Consider the following 24,245-nt stretch of genomic DNA (forward strand, 5'->3'; position numbering starts at 1 on the left):
AGCAATGAAAATCGATGTGTGTATGTATGTGTACATATATTTTTGAAAACTACAAATACAGACATTTATATTGGAAAGAAATCTCTTGTTTGAATGGCTCTTTTGCTGCGATGGTGGGTGGGGTGTACGCTATATCTCGCCTATGAAGCGATCTGGCTTTTTGCTGATCGAGAGAGTCCTACCAACCATATTTGCAAAAATATTGTTTAAATTTTTGGGCCCATATTTCGACAGTCTGGATCCTTGCGATTTTGGGCAAGTTAGCCCTTCGCCGATCTGACTATAATTGCCCGAGATATTGCACCACAAACTTTTGCCTGTGCAAATAATTAATTTCTGTAGGCTAGTTACATTATTAAATATTCCAAAAATTACTCGATTTTCGTAACCAATATTTGAATGTCGATCGACAGTTCTTCAACGGTTCTTCGCCGTTCTGGTCCAATTTGCCCAAAATATAGCTCCATGAAATTTTCCATTTGCTCATTAATAAAATACTGACTTTTTTTTGCATTACTCTATATCTTCGATATTTATGGCTCAATTCGGGCGTGGCATGACTCTTAGGGATTGGAAGAGTACTGCCAATCGATTGCCATAAAAGGTTTCTAGGTCCAGAGCCTGGATGCTACACCATTTTCACATTTATCGGGTATTTAAAGAACATGATGCAACAATTTGTTTCGTATTTGATTTAATTACGGAGAATACGCATAAATATCCCCTTGCAGTGGTATCCATAAATATAATTAGTTGCTATTGCTTATCGAATATGGGGGAGGGGGAACTATCTACATATATCTGTAGCTCTACTATTCTGTTGTAACATTTCTCGATCTAAATTAATTTATCACATTTCCTATCGGGGTTATTCATGTATATGGTAATTCACGTTAAGATTGTTGCGGACTACAATGTGTGCAGTGCATGTGGATTGCTTGCTGCAAGCACTACATACAATAATACTCGACCACTTGCCACTGGGGTGGCAGGCGGTTGGAGATGGCCACGATAGCGAACGAGGAGGAGACATTGACAGTGACAGTGACAGTCCTTCACTTGCCCTTCTGCGCCTCCAGATAGGTGGCCGTGAAGGTGAGGAGGCGGTGGCGCTGCTTCAGATTGCGGGAACGAACATGGGCCGAATTCAGCTCGTCCGTGTAGCTGCCTGGGAACCAGCCGACTGCACCGTCGCGGATGCGCTCGCCCTGGTACCAGCCTGGCGTGGAAGCAGATCATTAGAAGGGTTTATTGGGCAAAGAAATGTGAAGCCTTACCATCTGGCAGCTTGCGTGATACGTTGACAACGTCGCCCAGCTCTAGATTGAGGACATCCGGCTCGTCGGACTCGTAGCTATGCTTGGCCACGACCTGCGGACAGTCCCACGACTCGTAGAGCTTCTCGCCGGGCGTTTCCGCCTCTGGTGGTCGCATGGCCTGCAGCCACCGTTGCTGGTCCGACACCGAGGGGCAGGAGAGCACCTGCAGTGGATAAACCAAATATAAGGATCACAAATTCAAATAATAGTCGCCTCATAGCGACTTACCAGCTCCACTGTCTTGCGGTCGCAGTTCTCGAGGAGTGTCATCAGGATGAGGTTCTTGCCGGCCTGGTCCTTGATATCTTTGGTTGGCAGCTGCGGCAGCGTGTCGCCCGAGGCAATGGTCAACATGCTCCTCGGACAATAGTCGAACACACTGAAGCTGGACTCGCCGCGGCGCTTGCAGAGCACCAGGAGATCGGAGAAGAGGAAGGCATAGATGTTGGACTTGGTGAACCGCTTGCCGAACGTCAGCTTGGCATCGTCGCCCCGCCACGCCAGATGGGTGAGCTCCCCCCGCTTGACCAGAAAGCGAGGCTTGGCCCCCTGCTTGGGTACGCCCACGGGCGCAATGGCCAGGGCTCGGATGTGCGAGGGGAACTCCAGCTGCTTGGAGATGCGTTCCAGCTCGTACGCTTGCTCCCAGCGATTGGCCGCCTCGTTGCACTGCGCCACCACCTTCTGGACGAGGGCCAGCGTGCGCTTCCAGCTCTCGTACTCGTCCTGATTGTGGGGCGACTCCTTGCTGAAGACCGCATCGATGAGCAGCGGCAGGCGTGTGATCCGCTGCATCGGCAGCATGAGGAACGAGTGCAGATTCAGGCCACAGCAGCTGGGACTGGCCTCAAGCTTCTCCAGATGCTGCTGGAAGACGCCGTTCTTGGCCTCCTTCAGCCGCCGCAGCGTCCTGTCCATCCTGCCCTGATGCTCACAGAAGGCAATGTACACGTGGAAGTGCCGCTCGGCAATCTCGTAGATGCAGCGACTGAGGCCGTGCAGCATGATGTTGTCCTGCCAGCAGCACTCCAGCTCCGTCAGCAGCCGCTCCGAGCACTCGTGGACGGGCACAATGTAGGAGAAGAGCGCCTTGCGGTCCCGCGGACTCAGCACCGAGCTGTCCACAAAGGCGCTGTTGTTCATGAAGTGGCGCCGCAGCAGACTCAGCGACTTCAGATAACTGGCCTCCGAGGTAACGATCTCGAACTTGGCCTCCTGCAGGCTGCGTTCCCGGCTCTTCAGTGTGGCTGCAATATACGAAATGGAATCACTTAGAGATCATGTCAAGGATGCAGTCCACTTACGCAGTATTCCGGAGTGTATAACCTCGGGGATTTCGCTCCATAGGGTGCGGGATGGTCCGTTCTTTGGCCCCACCAGCTGCAGAGCAGATGGCCGCTGCTTGGGGGGCAACTGTTCGGCGTGGATGGGCTCGGGCTGGGGCTTTGGGCTGCGCAGAGCATGCATACCGATCTCCTCATAGCCATCCGCAGAGCTCTCGTGCGCCTCCAGATCGCGAGTGATTGACTGAAAGGAGAAAAAGGATCGATCAACTGACGTTCTTCTATGGCCAGGATCAGCGAACTCACCTCCAGCTTGGCGGCACTGTACATCTGGTAGAGCGGCTCGTTGGAGAACATGCTGTGGGGCTCCGTCTGGAGGTCATCGCCCAGACCTGCCTCGTTGCCGGTGGAGACGCCCGAACTGCCGCTGGAGCTGGCCACAGAGATGCCGCTCGTCTGGTAGAGACCCGATTCGGCGTACCAGGAGCTGCCTCCTCCCCCATGGGCACTGGGTGTGGGCGTGGCCAGGTCGTCGGTGGCCTGCGATGGGCTTCCATTGAGATGATTCGATTGCTTAAAGACGCCGCACTCGGCATACCACGAGGTGGCCTGTCCATGCTGTCCCTGCTGCCCTTGCTCCCCCTGGCCATTATCCACTTTGAGGCCAGGGAACGGTGGTGCTGGCGGAGGCGGTGGCGGCGGATCATTGGGCCGCAGTCCGATTGTGGTGCGCCGCCTCGTGGCCTTGGCCTCCTTCTTGGCCTTGCGGGCAACGGTGGAGAACTTCTGTGCATCGGCGCTGGGCATCTGCACTGGAATATCACCGGAGGAGGCCTTCTCGGAGAAGCCCGAGTCCAGCTCGCCGGCGCTGTTCGGTTCCGGCCCCACCTCGGGATCCTCTAGGTAGAACGTGCTCCGTGTGGCTGTCAGTGCGGAGAGCTGCTTGCTGTCGAAGGTGGAGCCCACGAGACTCTTGCGCAGCCTGGAGCGCAGACTTTTGCCGTTCTTCTGCTTGGCCCGCAGCACTGCCGGCTGTTCAGCCGGACTTTGGAAGCCACCACCACCACCACCGCCACTGCCATTTAGAGTCTTCTCCGAGCTGCTGAGCGTCTTGGCCGAGGCGTACTCTGTATTCTCGTAGGCATCCTCCTGCCTCTTGCCGCTCTCCACATAGAAGGCCGTGCCCGTTGTCGTGTTCTCGTACAGCTTCTGCTGGCTGCCCTTTGGCGACTTTTTGTTCGATATAAAGTCTTTGAATTTGCGCACAAACTCGTACACTTGATTCTGCGGTGCCGGTGGCTTGGGCAGGCGATGATTCCTCATGTCCACGCCGCTATCATTGTGCTGCAAAAGGGGGGGATGCGTTAGATGCGTTAAATTATCCAGACTTAATATTGCACTCACGTTTCGCAGACGCTGACCCGACGATTCCTCGCCCTGCTCATCGCTGTCCGTCTCAAAGGAGTCGTAGTCGTCGGAAATGCCCACATGCTCGCCCAGTGTATGAGCCGACACCGAGTGATTTTTGGCTCGTCGATGTGAGGCTCGCAGTCCGCTGCGTGCCCCATCCTGCTGCCGCTGCAGCTGGCTCGAGTGCAGCGTCTCGTAATAGTGATCGGAGTCATCTGTGGAGGGGCATGAAGAGCAGATACAGAACATTAGGCGTCTCCTCTTGGGTGATTGGTTGTGTGCACCGTTTCCCTTTCCCACAGAACGAACCTACAAAAGTGCTCACTACCATGGACTCCTGGCCGGGATTGCCCAGCTCCTTATGGCACACCCGCATCGTCGTCACCTCGGCCCGCACCCATCGACGTTTCTCCTTTTTCTCTATCTCCTGCTGCTGCTGCTGCTCGGCAGCTGCCTCGTTCTGGTATAGTGGCTCAGGCGCACAAGGCACTGACTCTGCGGTTGGCGGCCCATTGAGATAGACGCTGGTGGAGTGCTGACAGGTGACGGCAACTTCGCCGGCGGCTCGCGGACGCCGCTTGCGGGGGAGTGTCACCAGATCCGAGTGGTTGCCATTGCTGCTCAGGCTGCTCGAGCAGCTGAGGCGCTGGCCGTTCTTTGGATAATTCGCGGACATCTTTTCTCACATTTTATCGGGCATTACTTGGGGGGAAAACGAACCTTCAGTTAAGAATTTGGTTTATTTTTTCGCCAAGTGTAGCTGTTGTTGCTGAACTCTCTCTTTTTCTTTTTGCCTCTGTGTTGATTAACTTCTTTTCTTATGGAAATGCAATGGCAATTTGACTGCTTCATTTAATTGGAAGCAATTGAGGGCTGACTTCTCTCTGATTGACCAAATCCCACAACCCTAAAAACAGAACTCTGGGGATGTGTACTAGATTCCGACATACATATGCTAATTAAACAGACCCCTCGAGTGTCACAACAATAAAACAGTTTGGCCATACAAGGCTTTTACATATTTACTCGTGAGTATATAGGATACATGGATAGATAGATAGACACTCGTACGAGTATGTGGTGGGGCAAGTGTGATGGTTATAAGCACCAAACCAAACCAAAAGCAGTGGCATGCAAAATAGCGCAAATTATAATGGAAAATGGAATGGCATGGAATCATGCTTGAATGCAGATTGAGATACACGGTACACGGTGGATTTTGTGGTACAGGCTCAGCAGGTGCCTGTACCATGGTGCGATTAACTGCTGGCTGGCTGGCTAGAAAATCAAATTGAAAAGCGGCACAGACAGTGCTACAGTGTAAAATGGAGGCATACACCGCACTAAGAATGCCCTGGCCAGAATCTAGGCATAAGAATCGAATATACGAATATTCCATCGAATATTCCATATTCTGAAACTGGATTAATATCTGTGTGATATCTGTGATTTTATTTCTGAATTGATAATGCGACCAAACTCTTCCGGCAATCTACTCGTATATTCCCAGCTTTATGAAATCTGAATACCGATTTGGCTCTGATTGTTAGCACCCTCGGGGCATGAGACTAGACATGAAATCAGCTCTCGTATTACGTATACGTACACGTACACACAGATCGTTGATGAAGAGGCAGTGGCAGTGGCAGAGGCAGGCAAGCGCAGCGAACGCGAACCGGTCTGACGGATATAATAAAAGATTATACAGCCATGGATACTACACCCCATAGATACATATGTACATATATGTATTTGTTATGGCTATATATGCAGAAATATTTCCAGAAACAAGATACTTTTTTGGCGGCGACACTTGTCGTGCGTGGGAGCTCTGTTCTGGCTCTGGACCCTCTGGAACAGCCGGGTATTTAATATTCGAGCACAGAATTACCGGTTTTAGATGTGGGGAAAATTCTGCGAATTGTTGGTGTCTCATTTTTGTGCGTGCCAATACTGGGGGTTACAATACGTGTGTATTGGAAACGCGGAAATGAAATATTACAGAGAAATAAGCAAAGAAACTGAACGATTTCCAAACAAAAGAAACACTAATACGTTACAGTGCATACTCGTTTGGGTGATCTAATTATGACTAAGATGGAAATAAAAATCCAGAACTATTCGTTGCTGTGTTCACAATCGAAATAACTATCTAAAAGTTCTCCAATTAGTCTCACTTGAATCAATATTGTCTCTGTGAGCCAGAATAGTTCTCTCTTTTGCTATTGGTTCACTTAAATGAGCCCACACTGTACCATGTACAACATACGAATATGTACAGTTGGGCGAAGATGATCTTCTGCTGTGCAGTCTTTTGTTTCATTGGAATGCAGTCTGGCTGCAAGGCACGGCCATTCGCAAGTGCAAGGCCAACACAGTTTTCCGATCTCTGTTCGAGATCTGCAGCTGTAAAGGCGATTCGGTCCAATAATCGGTCGATGATTGATTGTTTATTGCCAGAGGCATTAAGGTTGCTTTATTAAGTGCCAAACGATGTCATTGCCTTCCACTCGGCCTGATACGAGTATCAGTCGCTCGTAGAAGCGCCAATGCCGCCCACAGTCATAGGTCAGGCATCCAATATGGTTAACCAATTGGACGCTCAAGGCGAAGCTCGCTTTATGCGCTTCCTATGTATATGCCACATCTCGTATATTTTCACGACACTTTCGCTGCAGGTATTGCGTGTCGTGTCAGCGAAGACTAATGGAAAACGGGCGAACGTGCCGCGGGTAAAAGTTGAGAGCTGAGAGCTGAGAATTTCCATTGGGCCGGGACGGTCGGTGGGGTTTCACTACTTCACCCAAAGCAGCCCAAGACGTCAGGCAGGCCGTGAAACAATTACCAGATATTTTCCAATTTCCAACTTTGCGACGCGTTCGCTGAACTCTCTTCGCCGTAGGCATGATGATGGTGCGCAAAGAGGAAGAGGGGGGTGGATAGGCAGCCCCTTACATAGGATTACGCGCATGCGCAATGCTCGCAATGTATGAACGTTCGCACTCGAATTCGAATGAAGCGCCGCCGTTCGTCGTTGCATATTGCACATCATGCTTGGGGTTTTGGGGCCTGGTGCTTGTGCAAGCGAACGGCCCGGCCCGACCGTCTGCCATAATGGAGTTGTGTTGTCTATTTGCCAAAGTCATCCATCGTCCAAATTCGGAATTGGGATTCCTTTTGGCTGCCTGACTCTATCTTTTTTTTTCTCTCCCTCTATCTGCCTTTGTTTCGTGTTTCTTTAAGACTTCTTCAAGGTTGGCTCGCCAGCGGTTTTATGTTTCTAGACTGGTTTTCGTTTTCGCTAAACAATTTCGTCATCAGTCGCCGTCGCAGCAACAACAACAGCTACGAGGAGATCGTAACGGGTGTAAGGGCATCAGCGAAGCGGCTTTCAGTTCCACAAAACGAACAGAAAAAACTTGTAATGCCAACTGCACTCTGCACTGTGTCCGCTCTCTCTCTCTCTCTCTGTCTTTCTTTGTCTTTGATCATCTTTTCGGATGCAATTCATGCTTTCATTCGGTATTTTCTTTCTTTTTTATTCACAGAGCATCCAGCAACAACAACACTACAATTCGTAATTATCTGATATTCACATTTATCACCGTAAGAAATTCCTCTCTTCAAAGCGAGCGCGGTTTTTCGTTGTCTGTCGGCAAAGCAGCAGCCCCACAACCGCACGATGGAGCTGAACGCGTTGGATTGACTTGTGAGGCGGGAGATGGAGCAGCAGAGACCCCCAACAGTAACAAACAAGCATAAATTGCACGGTCCACTTTATGGGCATTGTTTACGCTCGCGCTCGCTCTCTTGCACTCTCTCTTACCTTTGGCTTGCGAGCGAGGTATATTGCAGAGAAGGTAAAGCAGTCGCGCTCTCATACTCATAGTACTTGAGTACAGGCTGGGATTGTCGTTTTCACTGCCTTACTTTCTATTTAATGTACCCTGCCTGCCATTTGGCTTCTGTGGAACCTGTCCAATCGCATACAATCCACTCACTCTCCCACTCTCTTGTCTAATGTGCGCGCTTGCTCACATACTTGATTCATGTAACGGGTTGTTGTTGTTGGTGTGAGCTGTGAGCTGTCGGCGGGGGCTACTCTCACTCTCATTTGTAATGGGTGTACGAGTAATTATCTGCTCTGTTAGTTGCTCGACTTGTTAGCCTTACTTTTGGCATTTTCGTTTGTCAGGCAGCGCCTAGGGGGCGAAATACAAAAAAAAGCCTTTTAAGTGGCCCTGATGATCCATCCACACACAACAATTAAATGCGGCTAATCGTCGGACGTTCACAGACATAGTTACGCTGTGGAATCCATGTGTGGATGATAAAGCTTAGCTGGGACACGAACCAACATGATCATTTAAGTAAGAGCTTTATTTTTACTTTAATATTTTCTGAAGCAAAAGCTTTGTGATAAACGATTATAAGTATTAGATAATATTTCTTAAGTTGTTTTTTCTTTTTATTATCTATTTTCAAAAAGATTTCGCTTTAATTTTTCATAGATGCTGAACTTTCTCACGCGCTGCAGATACGTTAGTACGTGGATATAGATACATTCCCATTCGGATAATGGAAAGAATTCCATTCGCTGAGCACTTTTGTAGATTGTTATTATTTCCCCAAACAGAAATTCTTACTGTAGAAAACTTACCCTCTATGCAGCTTATCGCCTTCTTTTGTTGCAGTCTTTTGTCTCTAATGCGCTTCGACCAGTCCGGGCTGCGGATGCGATGCGGCTTGAAGCGTTCCCGTACACTGAAAACAATCGTTAGAAGTGAATAAAATATTAATTTACATTTTAATAGATTTGAAATAGATTTTTTTTTTGTACTTCAATTGGCGCTCAGGACATGGCAATCGATCATACCACAGAGTCATGGTGGGTATATGTATGTATGTAACTCTCTGGAGGCACGACCAAGTGCAACACGCCACCTGCATCAACTAACTGACATGATTCCGTTAGGCGTTCCCCGATAGTAATAGAAAATAGCCAGAGAGTGAATGCACTACAAGGGTTTCCTCAAGGGGCACGGCAATCTTATCGACTGATAACGCACCAAATTGTGTGTCTGCGAGCTAATTAATGGCAATGGGGGGAGGAGTGTCAAGTGTTGCAACTTACGGGGGTGTGGGTGTGACATTGGGCAAATGAAGTGCCAAGAAATGGTTCTCGAATGTGACTCTCATAATGGCTTCAATACGATCTCCATTGGAAATTGATATATAATTATATATATGTATGTATATTTTATATATAATAGATCTACATGTATTAATCTCAAGTATCTATGGTATATCCAAACCATATCTTCCCATTTCTTCGATTTCTGTCTTAATCGCATATCTTTCGGATTATATCGTAGTAGCCGCTCCAATTCGAGTTCTCTGTATTTACTGCGCACTGTTTATGTATGGAATATCGTCATTTGTTGACTCTGAACGTCACCCCAGAGAATAATCTCCCATTTCTTTGTTTATTTTGAATGGAGATTGTTGAAAAGCGTAAAAATAATAACAACACGATGACCAAAGTATGAGAAATGCCAATTGGAACATAACCATGGTACCCTTTTCGAATTACAACAAAAACATTAACAAATCGAAATCCCTTTTCGATTATGACAAATCTTTCGATCCTGCAGGGCTTAGCACCCACACACCCATACCCTTAAGCTTGTTTGCCCTTTTTCCCACTCTCCTTCCGACACTGATTGCACTATCGACAGCCCACAGATAAGAGCCATCCATCGACCGCCTTGACCCCGATTGCCCGTGTGATTAATTTTGGTGTCAGGTTACAGCGGACTACAAGGCGGATGTTGCAACCCTTTCGTTGGCACTCGTTGCACCACCACATTGGCAACACCCGAACTGACACCCGGACAACAAAAAGTGAGTGCGGCCCCTGCGGCAGTTGGTCTGCTCCTCCGATAAGATAAGGTCCAAACAAACTGATAAGCAATCTACGCAGAATTTATATCATCCCCGCCCCAGAACGAGGGGGCCCGCACTCCACCCCAACCTCTCCCCCGCCTGGAATAGTTGTGGAATATATTATATATATTTTTGTTTTTGCTACTCACACAACAAACTGGGCCTCGGTGGGCGGCGGCCCCGCGTCCAGGCGGTCTGCTGGCGATGCTGATGCTCCCTCGCCGTCGGAAATGTCCACCCAGGCATCGCTGTTGTCGCTGGAGCCGGCTATCGAGGATCGCTTGTCCCCCGAACGCTTGCGCCCACCGCCGCTCGATGCACTGCCTCCGCTGCCCAGGGAGGAGCGGCAGCCGACACTGGCACTGCCGTAGATCACACAGCCGGTGGCGGCCAGCGAGGATTCGTACAGACTGTTGGTCTTGTGGTCCGAGGAGATGGTCAGGGTGGAGCCACTGCTGGAGAGCTGGATGCAGGTGCCATGACCGGGGCCATGTCCCGTCGCCGTCGCCGTTGTCTTCGTCTTGCGGTAGTGGGCGATGCTCTCGTAGCAGTTGGACCCCAGGGAGGTGGCATCGGTGGTGGTCGTGGTGCCGCTGCTGGCGGCGGGTACTTTGGTGTGCATCGACTCGTAGCAGCCCTTGATGGTGTCGTAGATGTTCTCATCCTCGTCCTCGTCCTTGCCCAGGTGCAGGGTATTCGCATGGTTCGGTTTGGGTGGCGCCGGACGCAGCAGCGTCGGAGATTTGGGCAGCACTCGCTTTGGTTTCGGCAACTCTGGCAGCTCGTCGCGGGTATTCCTGCCCAGTGTGCCGCCATGTGCTCCAGGAGAGGGTGTGGCCATGGGTGGGCCATCCTCTGGGTTTGCCGAGGGCGTGGGCGGGGCAAAGGACTCGTAACCATCGAAATCAGGTGGCGTCGCTTCGCGGGAGCCCGCTATGGACTCGTAGCCCTCCAGCCAGATGTTGGGCTTGGGGCAGGCGGCGCTCGAGGATGCCTCCTCCACGGTCTGGTAGATGTCCTCGATGATCTCCGACTTCTGGATATCCACCATCTTGAACAGGCTCGAGGCCTGCACTTCAGTCTTGGGTTCGCTGGCTGACAGGGCAGGCGGTGTGATGGGTTCGTAGATGGATTCCGGCTCCTCCTCCTGCTCCGCTTCTGGGATCGCTTTTTGTTCGGTTTTCTGCTCTTCCTTTGCTTGCGATTGCTCCTCCTTTTTGATCGCCTTCTGCTGCTCGTTCTTCTTGTCGCTTTCCGCCTTCATCAACTGCTTCTGCTCCATGATCATCTGCTCGCCCTCGATGGCGTTCACCAGCGTCACGTTCACCGCCTGATTGACCAGCAGCTGGTTGTTGGAGATCTGCTTGTTGGCCGCCTGATACACGAACGAGGTGTTGGGCAGCAGGCGCTGCTCGAAGTCATCGTTGGTGCCCAGCAGCAGCTCCCCCGCCTCCGAATGGGCGCTGATGTCCTTGAGCTTCTGATCGACCACTTCCAAAGCGTCCAGGATCTTGGCATCGGCGTCGGCCTCAATGCATGGAACCATCATCAGTGGAGAGGTGGCATATTTCTCCTGTTCCTGCTCTGGCTTTGACTCCTCTTGCTGCTTGGTCTCCATCTCTGGAGCAATCTCTGAAACCATCTGTAGAGCCGTCTCGGGTGCTGCTTTCGTGGGCGAGGAACTGGGTGACTTGCGGCTCCTGCCGGCGAAGGTGAACCGCAGCTTCTCGTAGATGGAGGCATACTTGTGCTTGCGCTGCTTCTGCCGCTCCTCGTCCAGCTCCAGTTCGGGCTGCAGATCATCCTCCGTCTCCACGTGCTGCTGCTGCTGCTGCACTGCGGCTGTTGGCGGCTTTTCTTTGGTAGCTTCCTCCACCTGCACCTCCACGGGCGTCTTGGCCTCCTCGCAGACCACCTCCAGCTCGGCCGCACTCACCTTCAGACTTCGCTTGGCCTTGAGAGGGAGGCCCCTGACCGGGCCTGAGCCTGCCGCCAGTTCGAGATCCCGCCGCAGCAGCTGCTCGCTCTTCTGTGGCACCGATGGCTTTTCCAGCGTCTCGAACTTCTTGATATTCCGCTGCACCGTGGAGATGCCACTCTCCGGGTGCTGCTGTTGCTGCTGCTGCATCGCGGCTGGCTGCTTCTCCACGATCTTGTAGACGTGGCTGCCGCGTGCCAGCCAGACGCCCTTCTTGCGCTTCACCTGCTCGAGGACGCGAACATCCTTCTGGATGATCTCGTTGAACTGTTGCGTCAGCTTGGCCACCAGGCTGTTGGTGCTGAGGCTGCTGCCGCTGCTGCTGCCCAAACCGGGCGGGACATCTGTGGCCTGCCCCATCCCTGCGCCGCTGCCGCTGCTGCTGCTGATGCTGCTGATGCTGCTTATCCGCCGCGGCGTGTGGTGCTGTACGTAGGATTTGCCTGCGTGTGTTTTGAAACTGTATTTCCGTTTCGTTACCGTGCGCGTCACCGATGACGTCACAGTGGAAGCTGTTTGCGTGGAAGTGGTATGCTCCGATTCGCTGCTGCCGCCACTCTGGGCGCTTGCTGCGCTGAGACTGACGCGGACTCGTGCACGGGCTCGCGATCGGGCAGGCGTAGTCCGTAGCTCTACCTCCTCCTCCTCCTCCTGCTCTGCATGCTTACCACCCGTCGCCGCCGCAGCGGGCTCCACCTCCATGGCGGAGATAACGTTATCTGGTAATCGCCGGGAACTTGGCGATTCCGTACTGCACTCAGCAGTGGCAGGTGGAAGCGGCGGCATGCTGTCGTCACATTTGCTCGCGACTAAAGTCGCACTGGCGTTTTTAGTCGCGTTTGCACTCGGGTTTTTGTGGGCGTTTATAACCGCCTCGTCGCTGCTGCGTCGCAGCTTGCCACGCATCCTCGCCTGCTCCGCGTTCTTGTACTTGTAGAAGTTGTCCTTTTCGCGCTGCAGCTGCTGTTGCTGTCCCGCGGCGTCCTGCAGATTGTGCAGACTGGCGGCGCGTTTTGCCAGCGACTTTTCCGGCGACGGATTGTTGAACGCGTTCACCAGACAACTGACGGACTTGTTCAGCTTCCGGAGGGTGCCCAGCGAGGAGGCGCGCGACGGCGATGCCCCCGTCTGATCCTCGCTGGCACTCTTGATGCGCTTGCTCCACAGCAAACGAAGCGTTTGGACACCCCGGAAATCGCGAAACGCCCGCGACTCGCAATTGCAGCTTTGGTTCTGATTTTGATTCTGATTATCGTCTAGCGCTGGGCTATCGCGCACTGATTGCCGATTGTTGTTGTCGCTATCGGTGGCACTGGCACTGGCGGCTCGTGATCCGTTCACCAGCCAATTGATAATTGTCTTTTTTGTCTTACGCGGCGAACTTGTGGCACTTGTGGCACCCGTACTCGAACTCGAACTCGCACTCGCACTCGCACTCGTTGCATTCCCATTTAGATCGCAGCGCGTGTGGGACGCCGCATCCCGCACAGGTGACATGGCCATGGCCATGGCTGGGGACCACATCTGTGGTGCTGTGGTTTCCGACGTTCTCCTGTCTACCAGCTACTTGGCTGATGCCACCAAACGGCACAGCGCCGATGATGCAGCTGCTGGTGCTGGCCCCGTGCCTGGAACGACAAAGAGAGAGAGAAAGAAGAGAAAGCTGGTGAAAATTCTGGTTAATCTAATTGGAAGATGGTCGCAAAGTGCATGCAAAGTGGTTCTGTTTCTGTCCAACGATAAATGCATCTGGCGGCCTTTCAGCGGCGTGGCAACAGGCAGCGGTGGAGTACGAACAGAGTCTAGAACAGATTTCTAAAAGAACAGTGCGAGTCTGTCACCAAATTTCAATTGATTTTTAAGAGGGAATTCCCCAAATTTTCATTTTTGGCACTAACATTGAATCACCAAGGAAATATTCACACATAAATATATTATTTACGATTTATGTATCTTATCTTCGATAGGTAACACTAGTCAACACGATTTTTCCTCAAGGAACAAAGCGAACTTTTTCTTAAAGATTTGCGACTTAGAAATGGTTTGATGATTTTTTTTTTTTTTCTAATGCAGAACTTTTTTTTAAAGAATTTTTGAAGTCTGTTATTTTTTTTTTAAGCTTTTTTCAGAGGTAGCGCTTGTTTTTTTCACATAACTCTAGTATCTTACGTCTAGTTCTCAAGAACCTTGCTATTTTGAAAAGATAATTAAAACAGCTAGAAGTTAAGCCTAAACACTTTGTGATTTCAGCTTACCGTCTGGGAAATATAAAGCATTGAAATGCAAAAATGATGATTTTTGTGCGGTATTTTTTACGAAATTCGGACTTTAAAAACTCAGGAAAAGTCGAAAAAAAATTATATCCTGTGTCCTCTATTTTTTTGTGTATAAGTGCATTAATTTGGCGTCGTTTAAGGTATCGCTCATTAAAATCTATGGAGAGACTTTGGAGCTAAAATTCGTTAACCAAACCTAAAATATGGAAAAAATGAACAAAAAATACCTTTTGGAAGGTTGCGAGCCCAACTGCCCATTGGGAACAAAGGAACGCGATCAGGTACCAAATGTACAACCCTTTTTCGTTTGCTTTGTTCCCAATTGGCAGTTGGGCCAGTCGGTTTGGATCCTTGAGGAAAAAAAAGTTCGATTTTGTCGAGTAGTGTAATTAAGGCTTCAATTTCTGACGCTTTTCTATCTTTCCTTCGTGTGTGTGTGTGTGGGGTTTTTTTTTTGATTAATAATAATAGTCTAATGCACTTTAAAGACACCAAAAAACAGCACAAGGAAACCCGAAATAATATTTTGCGCAATGCGGCCAAAAAATCACTCGCATGGTGGGGCGCCGACGTACAGCATTGCGTATGCGTGATACGCTTTGAATGCGACTTGGGCTTATCGCTCAACGACCATCGATGTATGGTGCTGGAGGAGTGCATTGCACAAAGCCACAATATTGTCTTGTCTTACCCACAATTCCCAACTCCACACACCTGACGATTGTTAACCCTCCCACAGCCACAGCCACCGCTGGTGCTGGTGCTGGGGCAGACGGGGCACGTTTTTTTTTTTACACACACACACACACACAGAAATAAATGCCAACTATAATGAGCGATTACATAAAGTGCGACGACAGCGCGACACAAACAATTTCTTTTGCCTCACATACGACGTTGTGGGGTCTATATACTATTGGGGTATTTCTTTATTTAATTTTTTTTTTTTATCACCAAATGGTTTTTAAGCCGCTTTGTTGGTAGCTTCGTTAGCTGCTGCCATCTGCCTCTTTTTTCATACTTGCTGTGTGGCAAAGGGGGGAAGTGGAATGGGGGGTTTGAGGTACTCGTATATAACTTTTCTAGCTGTCACAGTTGTCGCTCTCGCACGCGGTTAGAATAACAAAAACTTATTTTTTTTATTTGCCATTGCAAAAAGGTTTTCTAAACAAAATATTATTATATTATATACGAGAAACCAAACAAACAGACGACAGACTGACGGACAGACGGAGCCACAGATACGATATATACAAGATACAAGCACAAGTATTGGTGGCAATGCAAATAAAAAGCTAAAAATTGTTGATTACGCAAACGTCTTTTTGGGCCATAATCGCACACATTTTTTTTATGACATTTAGCCAAGGAAATTGTTGAATAAAAAGTGTGTAAACATGAAATTTGATGGGCGATTATTTGGCCATTGCAAGGCGGAAAACAAACAGGCTTAACATTCCATTGGGGGGGGAATCCCAGAGACACAACTTTACACCTGATGAAAGTACTTTACGCTCAAGCGAAAGAGTGTTTCAGACTACAGATAAACCACAAGAACCTCTCGTTCCCCTTGAGGCCATAATTCTACGAATATTGGCACCAGCTACAGCACAAAAACGAAAACGAACAATTCCAATGCCTTATATGTCTCAGGTAAGGTAAGGCCATTCAAGGCAGTGAGCCGTTGAGGCGGTCAACAGCTTTTTGGCCTGGTCAATACAAAATGCTTTGCATATTAAACAGTCTGAGGCTGAGGCCGAAAAGGAAAATGTAAACAATTGACAAAACTTCGATGCCCGTCGAAACTGGGAGATACAATACAAAAGTAAACGAAAAATCAACCTCATCTTGAAAGGCGCTGCAAAGAAAAGAAACTTTTGATGAGCTGCAGTTTGTGTTTATATTGGGGCCTGCACCTGCTACAAATTCATTCCATTGATGATGATCATCGATGATGATGAAGGGAGTGTGTCTACGTCTACCCATAGGAATGCAAATGGCTTTCAAAACGGATGCAGCAGCAGCAGCAGCCGCTTTTGTGACTCTGCATCTGCCTTTTTTGTCTGTCAGTCTTTTTTTGTTTTTTTGTATCACAGTGATGAAGATTTTCCCGCTGCTGTCGTCAGCTGTGTGTCCCACAGAGTGAAAGTGATAATGCCCGCCCAACCCAAAACCCACAAAGCCAAAAGCCAGAGAATCCCAAAGATTAGACACGCTTCTGTGGAACAATCTTCTGAGTGCGACTGCGAATGCGGAAGACTCGTAAAATGACAGACAGTTACAGCCAATGGGTTCGGGGAATGGGAATGGAAATGAAATAATCTAGCTGTAGAAATATATTTTAATTTCTCGAAAATTAAATCAAAGAAAATTTATTGCCATTTTGCATACCAAACAACAACAAAAACAACAACGGCCGCCATTAGAAATGTGAAAGTTTACTTTTCCTTTTTTGTTTTTTTGTGTTTTGTATTTTGTTTGTCTCAACGATTCTCCAGCTAATGAACTGTCTTAGTGTCTTTCTTGGCCATGAGATTTAGAGATTTAGATGGTCTTGAAAGCATTTCTGATGTCCGCATGGAGTTCCCTCAATAAAACTCCATAAATAATGTGGGATAGGCACTGCTCTTACACTGTTTGTAGCACGATTCGTGGGTTTATGCCGCCTTTCCTTCAGGGAAGGGTTTACATCATCGCCGCACTGCACCCACAACACTAGGACCTTCGACTGAAAAAATACTGTTGTGCCACCTTTTCGATTAGGTTTAGGGATAGTATTGTAGTATTTGTTTTTATTTTTGTTTTGGCTCGTGTTGCTGGTGGCAACAGCAAACAGCCACCAAAACAGCTCGTGGCTCGTGGCTCGTGGCCCGACTGTTGGCTAACTGAAAGGTCTGACACTGTGCAACCCCTAAATGGTAAGGTCCACTCACTCACACCCTCACTGGGAGGCCACGCTGCGTATGGTTTATATGCAAAACAATCCCCATGGGTCGATAGTTTCCCTTTCCATTGGTCGCGTGCAGGGTGGAATCTTCGAGGGTTAGTTCCTTCTATTTATTCTAGTACATGGCAGATGTCTACGAGTGCGTTCCCTTTGTGTGCATTAGCTATGCTTTGTTGCCTTTCTGGCTCGCCCGAGTTGCAAGCCAAATTCAATTTGTTCACAGAAGACACTCGTAGATACAGCACAGCGAAAGCAGTCTTTCAGTCTTTCTCCCCCTTTGTAAGACCTTTTTCTAGTGCCCAATAAATGTTTTCACTTCCTGGATTATCTCTCTTAAGCGAACATCTCCCCTGAAACGATGAGTGTCGTCTCGGTGTCGCCTCCCAAGAAACCCTACACTGTGCAATGTGTGACATTCATGCTAAGATACATTTCCCAGTAGATTGGGTGGCATGCATTTGAGTCACACACCTCATTGGACGGGCGAATATTTGGCCCCACAGTTGCGCTGCAAGTGCAATTTAGGCGGCAACAACAATTGCTGCCTAGTCAGAGGGGCAACTACTTAATGTTTATCTAGATACTCGTATGTATCTACAATATGTATGCAAAATGATCAGTAACTGCATTCCAAGCTCCGTTGCTCAAGAACCGCAACCAGCGGCAGCGCCAATGCCAGAGAGCCAGACTCCGAGACGAGACTCTGAGGCTTACGGACAGACCCATAGACAGACTTATAGACCGCGTAAGGCATAGAGGCGTATAATTAGCGTGCAGCATTGGCAAAGTGAAGCTAATGGCACCCGAACAGCATATAAAAACATGGCCCCAGAACAGAAACCACGGTAAGGAGGGGGGGCACGGGCACGGGCACGGGCACAACAACACAACGGTAGGTAGCGTAGCAGTTCTTAAACCGTAAACCGTAAGCCGTAAGCAGTAAGCAGCAAGAGAATCCAAAGCAAAAAACACGCAGAACAAGAGGTCAGTGCGGAGGCCAATCCACAGATATAGTCGGAATCGTAATCGTACGAGTACCCAACCGAAGTCAAAAAGCAAAGCGTTAAATTACCATCAAAATTCATAGCCAATATAATCCACAAGGCGTTCGATGTGTGCAGCTCTCCTCCAAGATCGATGTTTAGTTTAGGAATGTCGCCCCCCCCAGGGGAACGCTGTAAACGAAGGATGCAGCTAGGTAGGGCTCCAGCCACAGCCACAGTCACAGCCACAGTCACAGCCACGAGCCTGTTCTTGGTGAAATTTCGCTTCTATGGATAGACCTCTCTCTCTCTCTCTCTCACTCTATCTGTCTATCTGTCGGGGTGTGTATGCTCGTGAGTGTGTGTGTTTGTGGAATTTGCCAAGTGGTTTGGCTAGATTCTTTCAAGAGCATACCACCACGCAAATTTTCTGGTGGGCGTTTCACTTTTGCCAGCTTTCGTTTCACTCTGGCCCCAAATCTGGCTCTATCGATCGAAGCTGTTGCACTGCATTCTGACACTGCATATTGCACATTATTTGTAATATTATTTATTCCCCAATTTTGGATCGGGGCACCACAACACAAGCACTCGGATAAGCTGGGCAGAAACACGCGCGCGAACTCCGGATTGGGGCGATGAGCGAGAAGCTCCAGAAACGACGGTCTCCAACGAACGACGAACGAAAAACAAGTGAAGAGTGTCGCCACCACTGCTGTCGATTGCTGTGTGTGGGGAGCCCAAGACGCTGTCACAAGGTGTATTGATGCAAGGTGAGACATGGCCAGGCAGTGCTCGACTGAGACAAGCAGCAGACCAAAATGATTAGCACGGCAGAGAGCGGCATACCGCACCTCGGCTAAACCAAGCTTGTTTCTTCTGCTGTGTTTTCTCTCCTGTTTGGGGAGAATATCCGACGCCGACGCTGACGCCGCCGCTGACTTTGACTGCAACTTCACTTGGGGATCGATCGGGGATCTCTCGTCTCGCATTCTTGTGCATTGGCTTTTGGAGCTACGTTTTGTTCTGATTCTCCTTTGGATTCTGCTTCTCCTCTGCATCTTTCGCTCTCTGTCTCTCTCTCTCTCTCTCTCTCGCTGACTCTCTGTGGCTCGGCTGCGAAATGCATTTCTCTCGAGGCATGCGACCCACAAATTGTGAGTTGCGGATGCTTCGGGCTTGGATTGCTTAGGCACAAGTGCTGTTCTTTGTGCGGGATCGTTCATTGGCTTCTTCTGGCTTTTAATTAGCCAAACACACATTTTAATTAAGTCGCAGCGCCCCTAATTGATTCGGCAGTCCATCAGCAAAGCTGTCTTTGAGACTCAATCGACAGAGTTATTGGTATGTCTGCGGAGGCACCAACTCCAAGTAAATCACATTAGAAGCGCCTGAGAAGCGGAAACTGGTTCTGAATCCACACGAAAAGCGACCCAAAACGAACCGAAAATACTCTAATTTCTTGATTTTCCTTCAGAAGTCAATGTGGAGCACGGCTCCATTAACATGAAACGGTTAACAGTCTGTTGAGCAAACCGGTTGGAGTCCATCACTGTTGGCTTTTAACATTGGAGCTTCAGATAAGCGCACAGATTTCCAACAAATACCAGTTCTTGTCCAAGTTCAAAAGAGAATCCACAAAAACGGTCGTTACATCAAAGGTGCATTGATTTTGGGTGAGGCCACTGTCGCTCTCTCTCACACAGAAATGCTATTGAAGTGAGAGCGCGCTCTGGAAAGAGCGCACCTCATGTTAAATTGCTTTGGTTAACAGCCTAACAGAGCAGCTTTACAGTGTGGCTTAACAGCGGCGTTTAGTTGTAAGCTTAACAGTGTGGGATTAACAGAGTCGGATTAACAGATTGAAAGTGGAACAAATCCCAAGGAATTTTTGAATTTCATTTCGCAAAGTTTGACGCAAACGCAACAAAAACAAAAAAAAACTCAAAAATCTCAACGACCTGCAAACCTGGTTTCCATTTTCATTTTCATTCAATTCAATGCGAAATAAAACAGCTTGAAAAAAACACATCCCAGCAGCAGCAGCAACAACAACAACAACACGTTGGCGCCCCATACATGGGCTTGTCAGAGCTCGCGCAACCCCAGAGTGGGGCAGGCAGCAGGCACATCATCGGATTTGTTTGTAGTACGTAGTCGTACTCGTATTTATGAGCCGGGCTAGTAGCAGTCGACTTGCCACATGTGGCAGGCAGGCAGGCAGACAGACAGACAGACACTTGTTGCTCTCTGTGTATCCGTATCGTATCTCCCATCTGTCTCTGTAATTTGCATTAAGTGGCGGATTTTCTTTTCATTTTTGTGCTGCTCTTTTTTCTGTTTTCGGGTGGGCTGCTGCGACTTTTTGTTTTGGTGGGGCAACGGGGCGTATGCGAAACAATGCCCATTAATCACTGGCAGCTGCCGTAATGTAAAACTCTAATTATCGCCCGCATTTCAGCTGACGAAACTTCTTCTTCTCTGTGTGTTGGGTGATTTTTTTTTTTGGTCTATTTAATTTATTGTACAACGCGTTTCACGGAGCCAGAGATGCTGAAACGAGGCCTTGCCTTGCCTTGCCTTGCCACTTTCCAACTGTCATCTGCTGAGGCAGCCCATACAAAAATAGTGAAAACTTTGCAACCAAAAACAATAGAATAAATGGATAAAAATAGTAAAAAGATCGATCAATCATATCTTCGACTGATTATTGTTTGGCTCGACTGGGAAATAGAGAAGTAATCTTCAAGGGGTCCCCTATGAACTGCAAGGCACACGAGTACATGAGGTGCACGAGGCATAACCTTCGGCTCTGGAAACCCAAGTTAGATGGCCTTGTCAGGGGTCTTCAGGTTCTGTGTCCCAATCTCCGTATGTAAACGTGATTCGCTTAGAATAGATCTCCGGTCACGTACTCCATGTTCATGCAGTTGTTGTCGACCGCTTGCAAGAATCGTGTTTAATCAGTAAAACTGGAAAGTCCCCGCCCCCCTCCCGGCATATCGAAAAGACTTTTACATACATACATATGTATACTGAACTAAAGAGAAGAAAAAGAAGAAAGTGAGTAAATGGGTTATGGCTGGATATTTTCAAAGCATTGTGGTAAATGAATCAGTTTGTTGCAGATAAATTGGGAATTTCTTTATCATCGTTTGACATACAGTCCGCTATAATTAATTATTCATGGACTAGGCGATGTCTCATCGCGGTTATTGTGATTAGAGCAACGAACTCTCTAGGCCAGATTAGGCTATGGAACTTTGTTACAGTGGAACTTGGAAGATATATTTTAAGTGTACGCAAAAGGCTTTCGTAGGCGTAATACCGCAGGTTAAAGAAAATACTATTAGTATTCGCTGTATTTGTTTATTTTTAAAAAACATCGCCCACGCACACACTTTGATTTTGGTTTTTCGAGGGTGACACAGTTTTGTGGGCTGCCAAATTGTCCAGCATTGAACCATTAACTCGCAGAATGCTTCAGATGACACCAAAAATATATTTAGTGTGAAACGATTGTGGCACGACCCGTGTGGCATTCGCCGACTGCATTCCAATGAGTGGGGGGAATTTGCCAAAGTCTAAAACGTGCACAAAGAAATTCCCAAAAAAAAAACAAAAGGGAACCTGCTGCTAAACGACTTCATTGGCATTCTCTGGATCAATCAGCGCAGCGATCAAACATAATTTACGGTGCAGTTTTCACATTGAAAATGTCACCAGCTATTTGAGCCATGGGACGATGACGTGTTTTACTTCTCTGTTTAAATTGTTAAGCAAAAATGCTGATGAGGAGAGTGACAGAAAGACAGACCAGACAGACAGACAGTCAGAGAAAGAGAGACTCAAAGTTCAATGGCTGGCAGCAAACGAAACGAATGCATTCGCCTGGCAATTTGGCCAAGGGGTTAATCTGGATCTGGCCACGTGAGTAAGCAGCGAACGGCCACTTTTTCTGCAGCACTGCCTTACTGGTTTTGACCAGCATCACAGCGTCTCTCCCGCTCTGTGGCATGTGGCATGAGTCATGCAGCCAGAGGAATGTTTATGGAAAAAGTTCCCCCTTTGTGGAATGGAGATAGCCAATTCCAGTCGATGCTGTCGCTCAGTTCTGTCAACAACTGTGACTGCTGCACCCACAAATTATAATTATGTGTATCTAGGAGATACAAATTTACAATTACAGCACCCACGCAGACCAATTTTGTGGCGCTGTGGGCGTGGGTCCACAAATTATATGGCCAGTACTTTTGGGTGGGGGGGATCACCAGCACCAGACAATTGTTATGCAAAGAGGCTGCTGAGTCTCTCTCTCTCTCTATCCGTTGAGATCTCTGTGGGATCATGTGAACGAAAATGGAAAGTGGTCAACTCTGCGCTGCAGTGTGTTTACTGTTTACAGCTGCTCGCCCTCTCCGGGCCATAATTTGCGCACCGCATAACTAACAGAGTTATTATGGTGATATCTTCTTTGCTGAACCGGAAGCCTCTACAAATGTATACAGCCATATACACACGCGTCGTTTAGTCGTATTACAGAATTGCACACTGACAGACAGACAGCGACATAATTGTAATCGTAATCGTAATCGTGGGACATATGTACATATGTACATACATACATATGTCATATTTATTCGTAAGTGTTTGCTTTTTTGTAAACTTGTATTTGCCGGAAGAAATTGTTGGAATTGTTGCCTGTGGACTGCAACTGAAACTGAAACAGGCAGCAGTATCGGCAATCCGAAAGCAAGCAAAGGCTTGGCAATAAGCCGTACAAACATGCCGTTAAGAAATCCCCCGCCATAGAACGGAGGGGAATCATCCATCACGAGGGTCTTTCACTTTCGTAATGCCCATACCCATAATACCCAATTTGTTAGAAAGACCACAGCCAGAGCCAGAGCCAGAGCCCGACCTTTATTTGCTTTTGGCCGCTTTCTAACTGCACGGGCAGCAGGCGAAGAGCTGTAAATTGGCAAAGAAGGGCGTTGAAAAACACCAGAAACAACAACAGCAACAAATCGAGAAGTGCTTTAAAAAAAGGAGAGCAAACCCAAGCTGAATTTCAACAGATATGTATGTGGATACAGTGGAAGCTCGCTGGAGCGGAAATGAACAAGGGTTAGTTGATATAAAATCACATTTGTGTAGACCTTCCACTTAGCGAGTATATTTATCGTAAATGTTGTGTGCCCCCCCAGATTGGACGTACAAGTGCTGGCATTTATCAGTGCCCCAGCATTGTTTCTTGCTCATTGTTCTCCACTATCGAATTGCAGTTTTCAATGCTCTTATCAGTCTGCATTTTGCGATTCCTTTGCCCGGCATTTGTACTTACATTTTGGAGGCCGTTCCTGTCGCTTATCTAAGTATGAATAATCCCCAGTGGGATGCCAGTGCCAAGTCCGAAATGTGTATATTTAGCAGCTTTAAATCAATCAGTCGCCACGAATGTTTCACTCTCTTTATATCTATGCTAATCAAGCGCGGTTCACTTCTTACATAATCTAATGACCAAGCATTATCTTTTCAACGCTTTCATATACAAATCAGCCAAGCAGAATTATCATTTTAGCCATGCTGTTGCCACTGATGGGCCACTGTCAATGGCCAATCTTTTGTGCACTTTCCCGGGGTGCCGTCAGAGCGGCAGAAGCAGCCCCGACACTTGCCACATCTTCTACTTTTACTTTCCACAAACCACACACACACACACACACTGACACTCCTGATGATTGCCAGCTGCAGTTGCAGCGAACCGATCAATCAAACAATCACAAACGTTGCACAACGCCAATCGATTTTGAGCACAATTAAGCGCGTAACATGCGATACGCGTTAATGGACGGGACGGGACGATCGCGTTCGGTCGCGTTCGCCGGGCACTGGAAGACTGTTACCGATACCCGGCCGAGACGAAGCAAAGCTCAAAGCTCGGAGGCGGCCCCAACAATAACACTTTGCTATCGATGTGGAGACCGCAACGCCCGCCCGCTCGAACTTCGGGAGCTTCGACCGAGTGCCGAGGGTCAAGCTTTCAGGCACTCAACAAAACAAATCTACGTAGGGAGAAGAACTCTCCGCTCTTTTTTTTCCC

General features: G+C 48.4%; 1 protein-coding gene across 8 annotated transcripts; it reads right to left on the reverse strand.

Annotated features, from left to right (window-relative positions):
• Nucleotides 1–677: 677 nt before the first annotated feature.
• On the reverse strand, nucleotides 678–24,027 carry LOC111067531 (ephexin-1). Of its 8 annotated transcripts, none has more exons than XM_022356631.2 (9): nucleotides 23,487–24,012; nucleotides 10,108–13,564; nucleotides 8,673–8,776; nucleotides 4,007–4,227; nucleotides 2,909–3,946; nucleotides 2,624–2,846; nucleotides 1,548–2,566; nucleotides 1,278–1,482; nucleotides 678–1,219 (listed from the first exon to the last, which is right to left on the reverse strand). In XM_022356631.2, the coding sequence occupies exons 2-9, from the start codon at nucleotides 13,458–13,460 to the stop codon at nucleotides 1,056–1,058; spliced, it is 6,327 nt and encodes a 2,108-aa protein (XP_022212323.2). In that variant the 5' UTR covers nucleotides 13,461–13,564; nucleotides 23,487–24,012; the 3' UTR covers nucleotides 678–1,055. The 8 variants fall into 8 exon arrangements, with proteins under 8 accessions (XP_022212323.2, XP_022212324.2, XP_022212325.2 ...); XM_022356632.2 differs by lacking the exon at nucleotides 23,487–24,012 and adding an exon at nucleotides 18,232–18,378; XM_022356633.2 differs by lacking the exon at nucleotides 23,487–24,012 and adding an exon at nucleotides 16,845–17,072.
• Between the last annotated feature and the right edge of the window lie 218 nt (nucleotides 24,028–24,245).

Source organism: Drosophila obscura, unplaced genomic scaffold (assembly GCF_018151105.1).
Source record: "Drosophila obscura isolate BZ-5 IFL unplaced genomic scaffold, ASM1815110v1 contig_1, whole genome shotgun sequence".
Lineage (NCBI taxonomy): Eukaryota > Metazoa > Arthropoda > Insecta > Diptera > Drosophilidae > Drosophila > Drosophila obscura.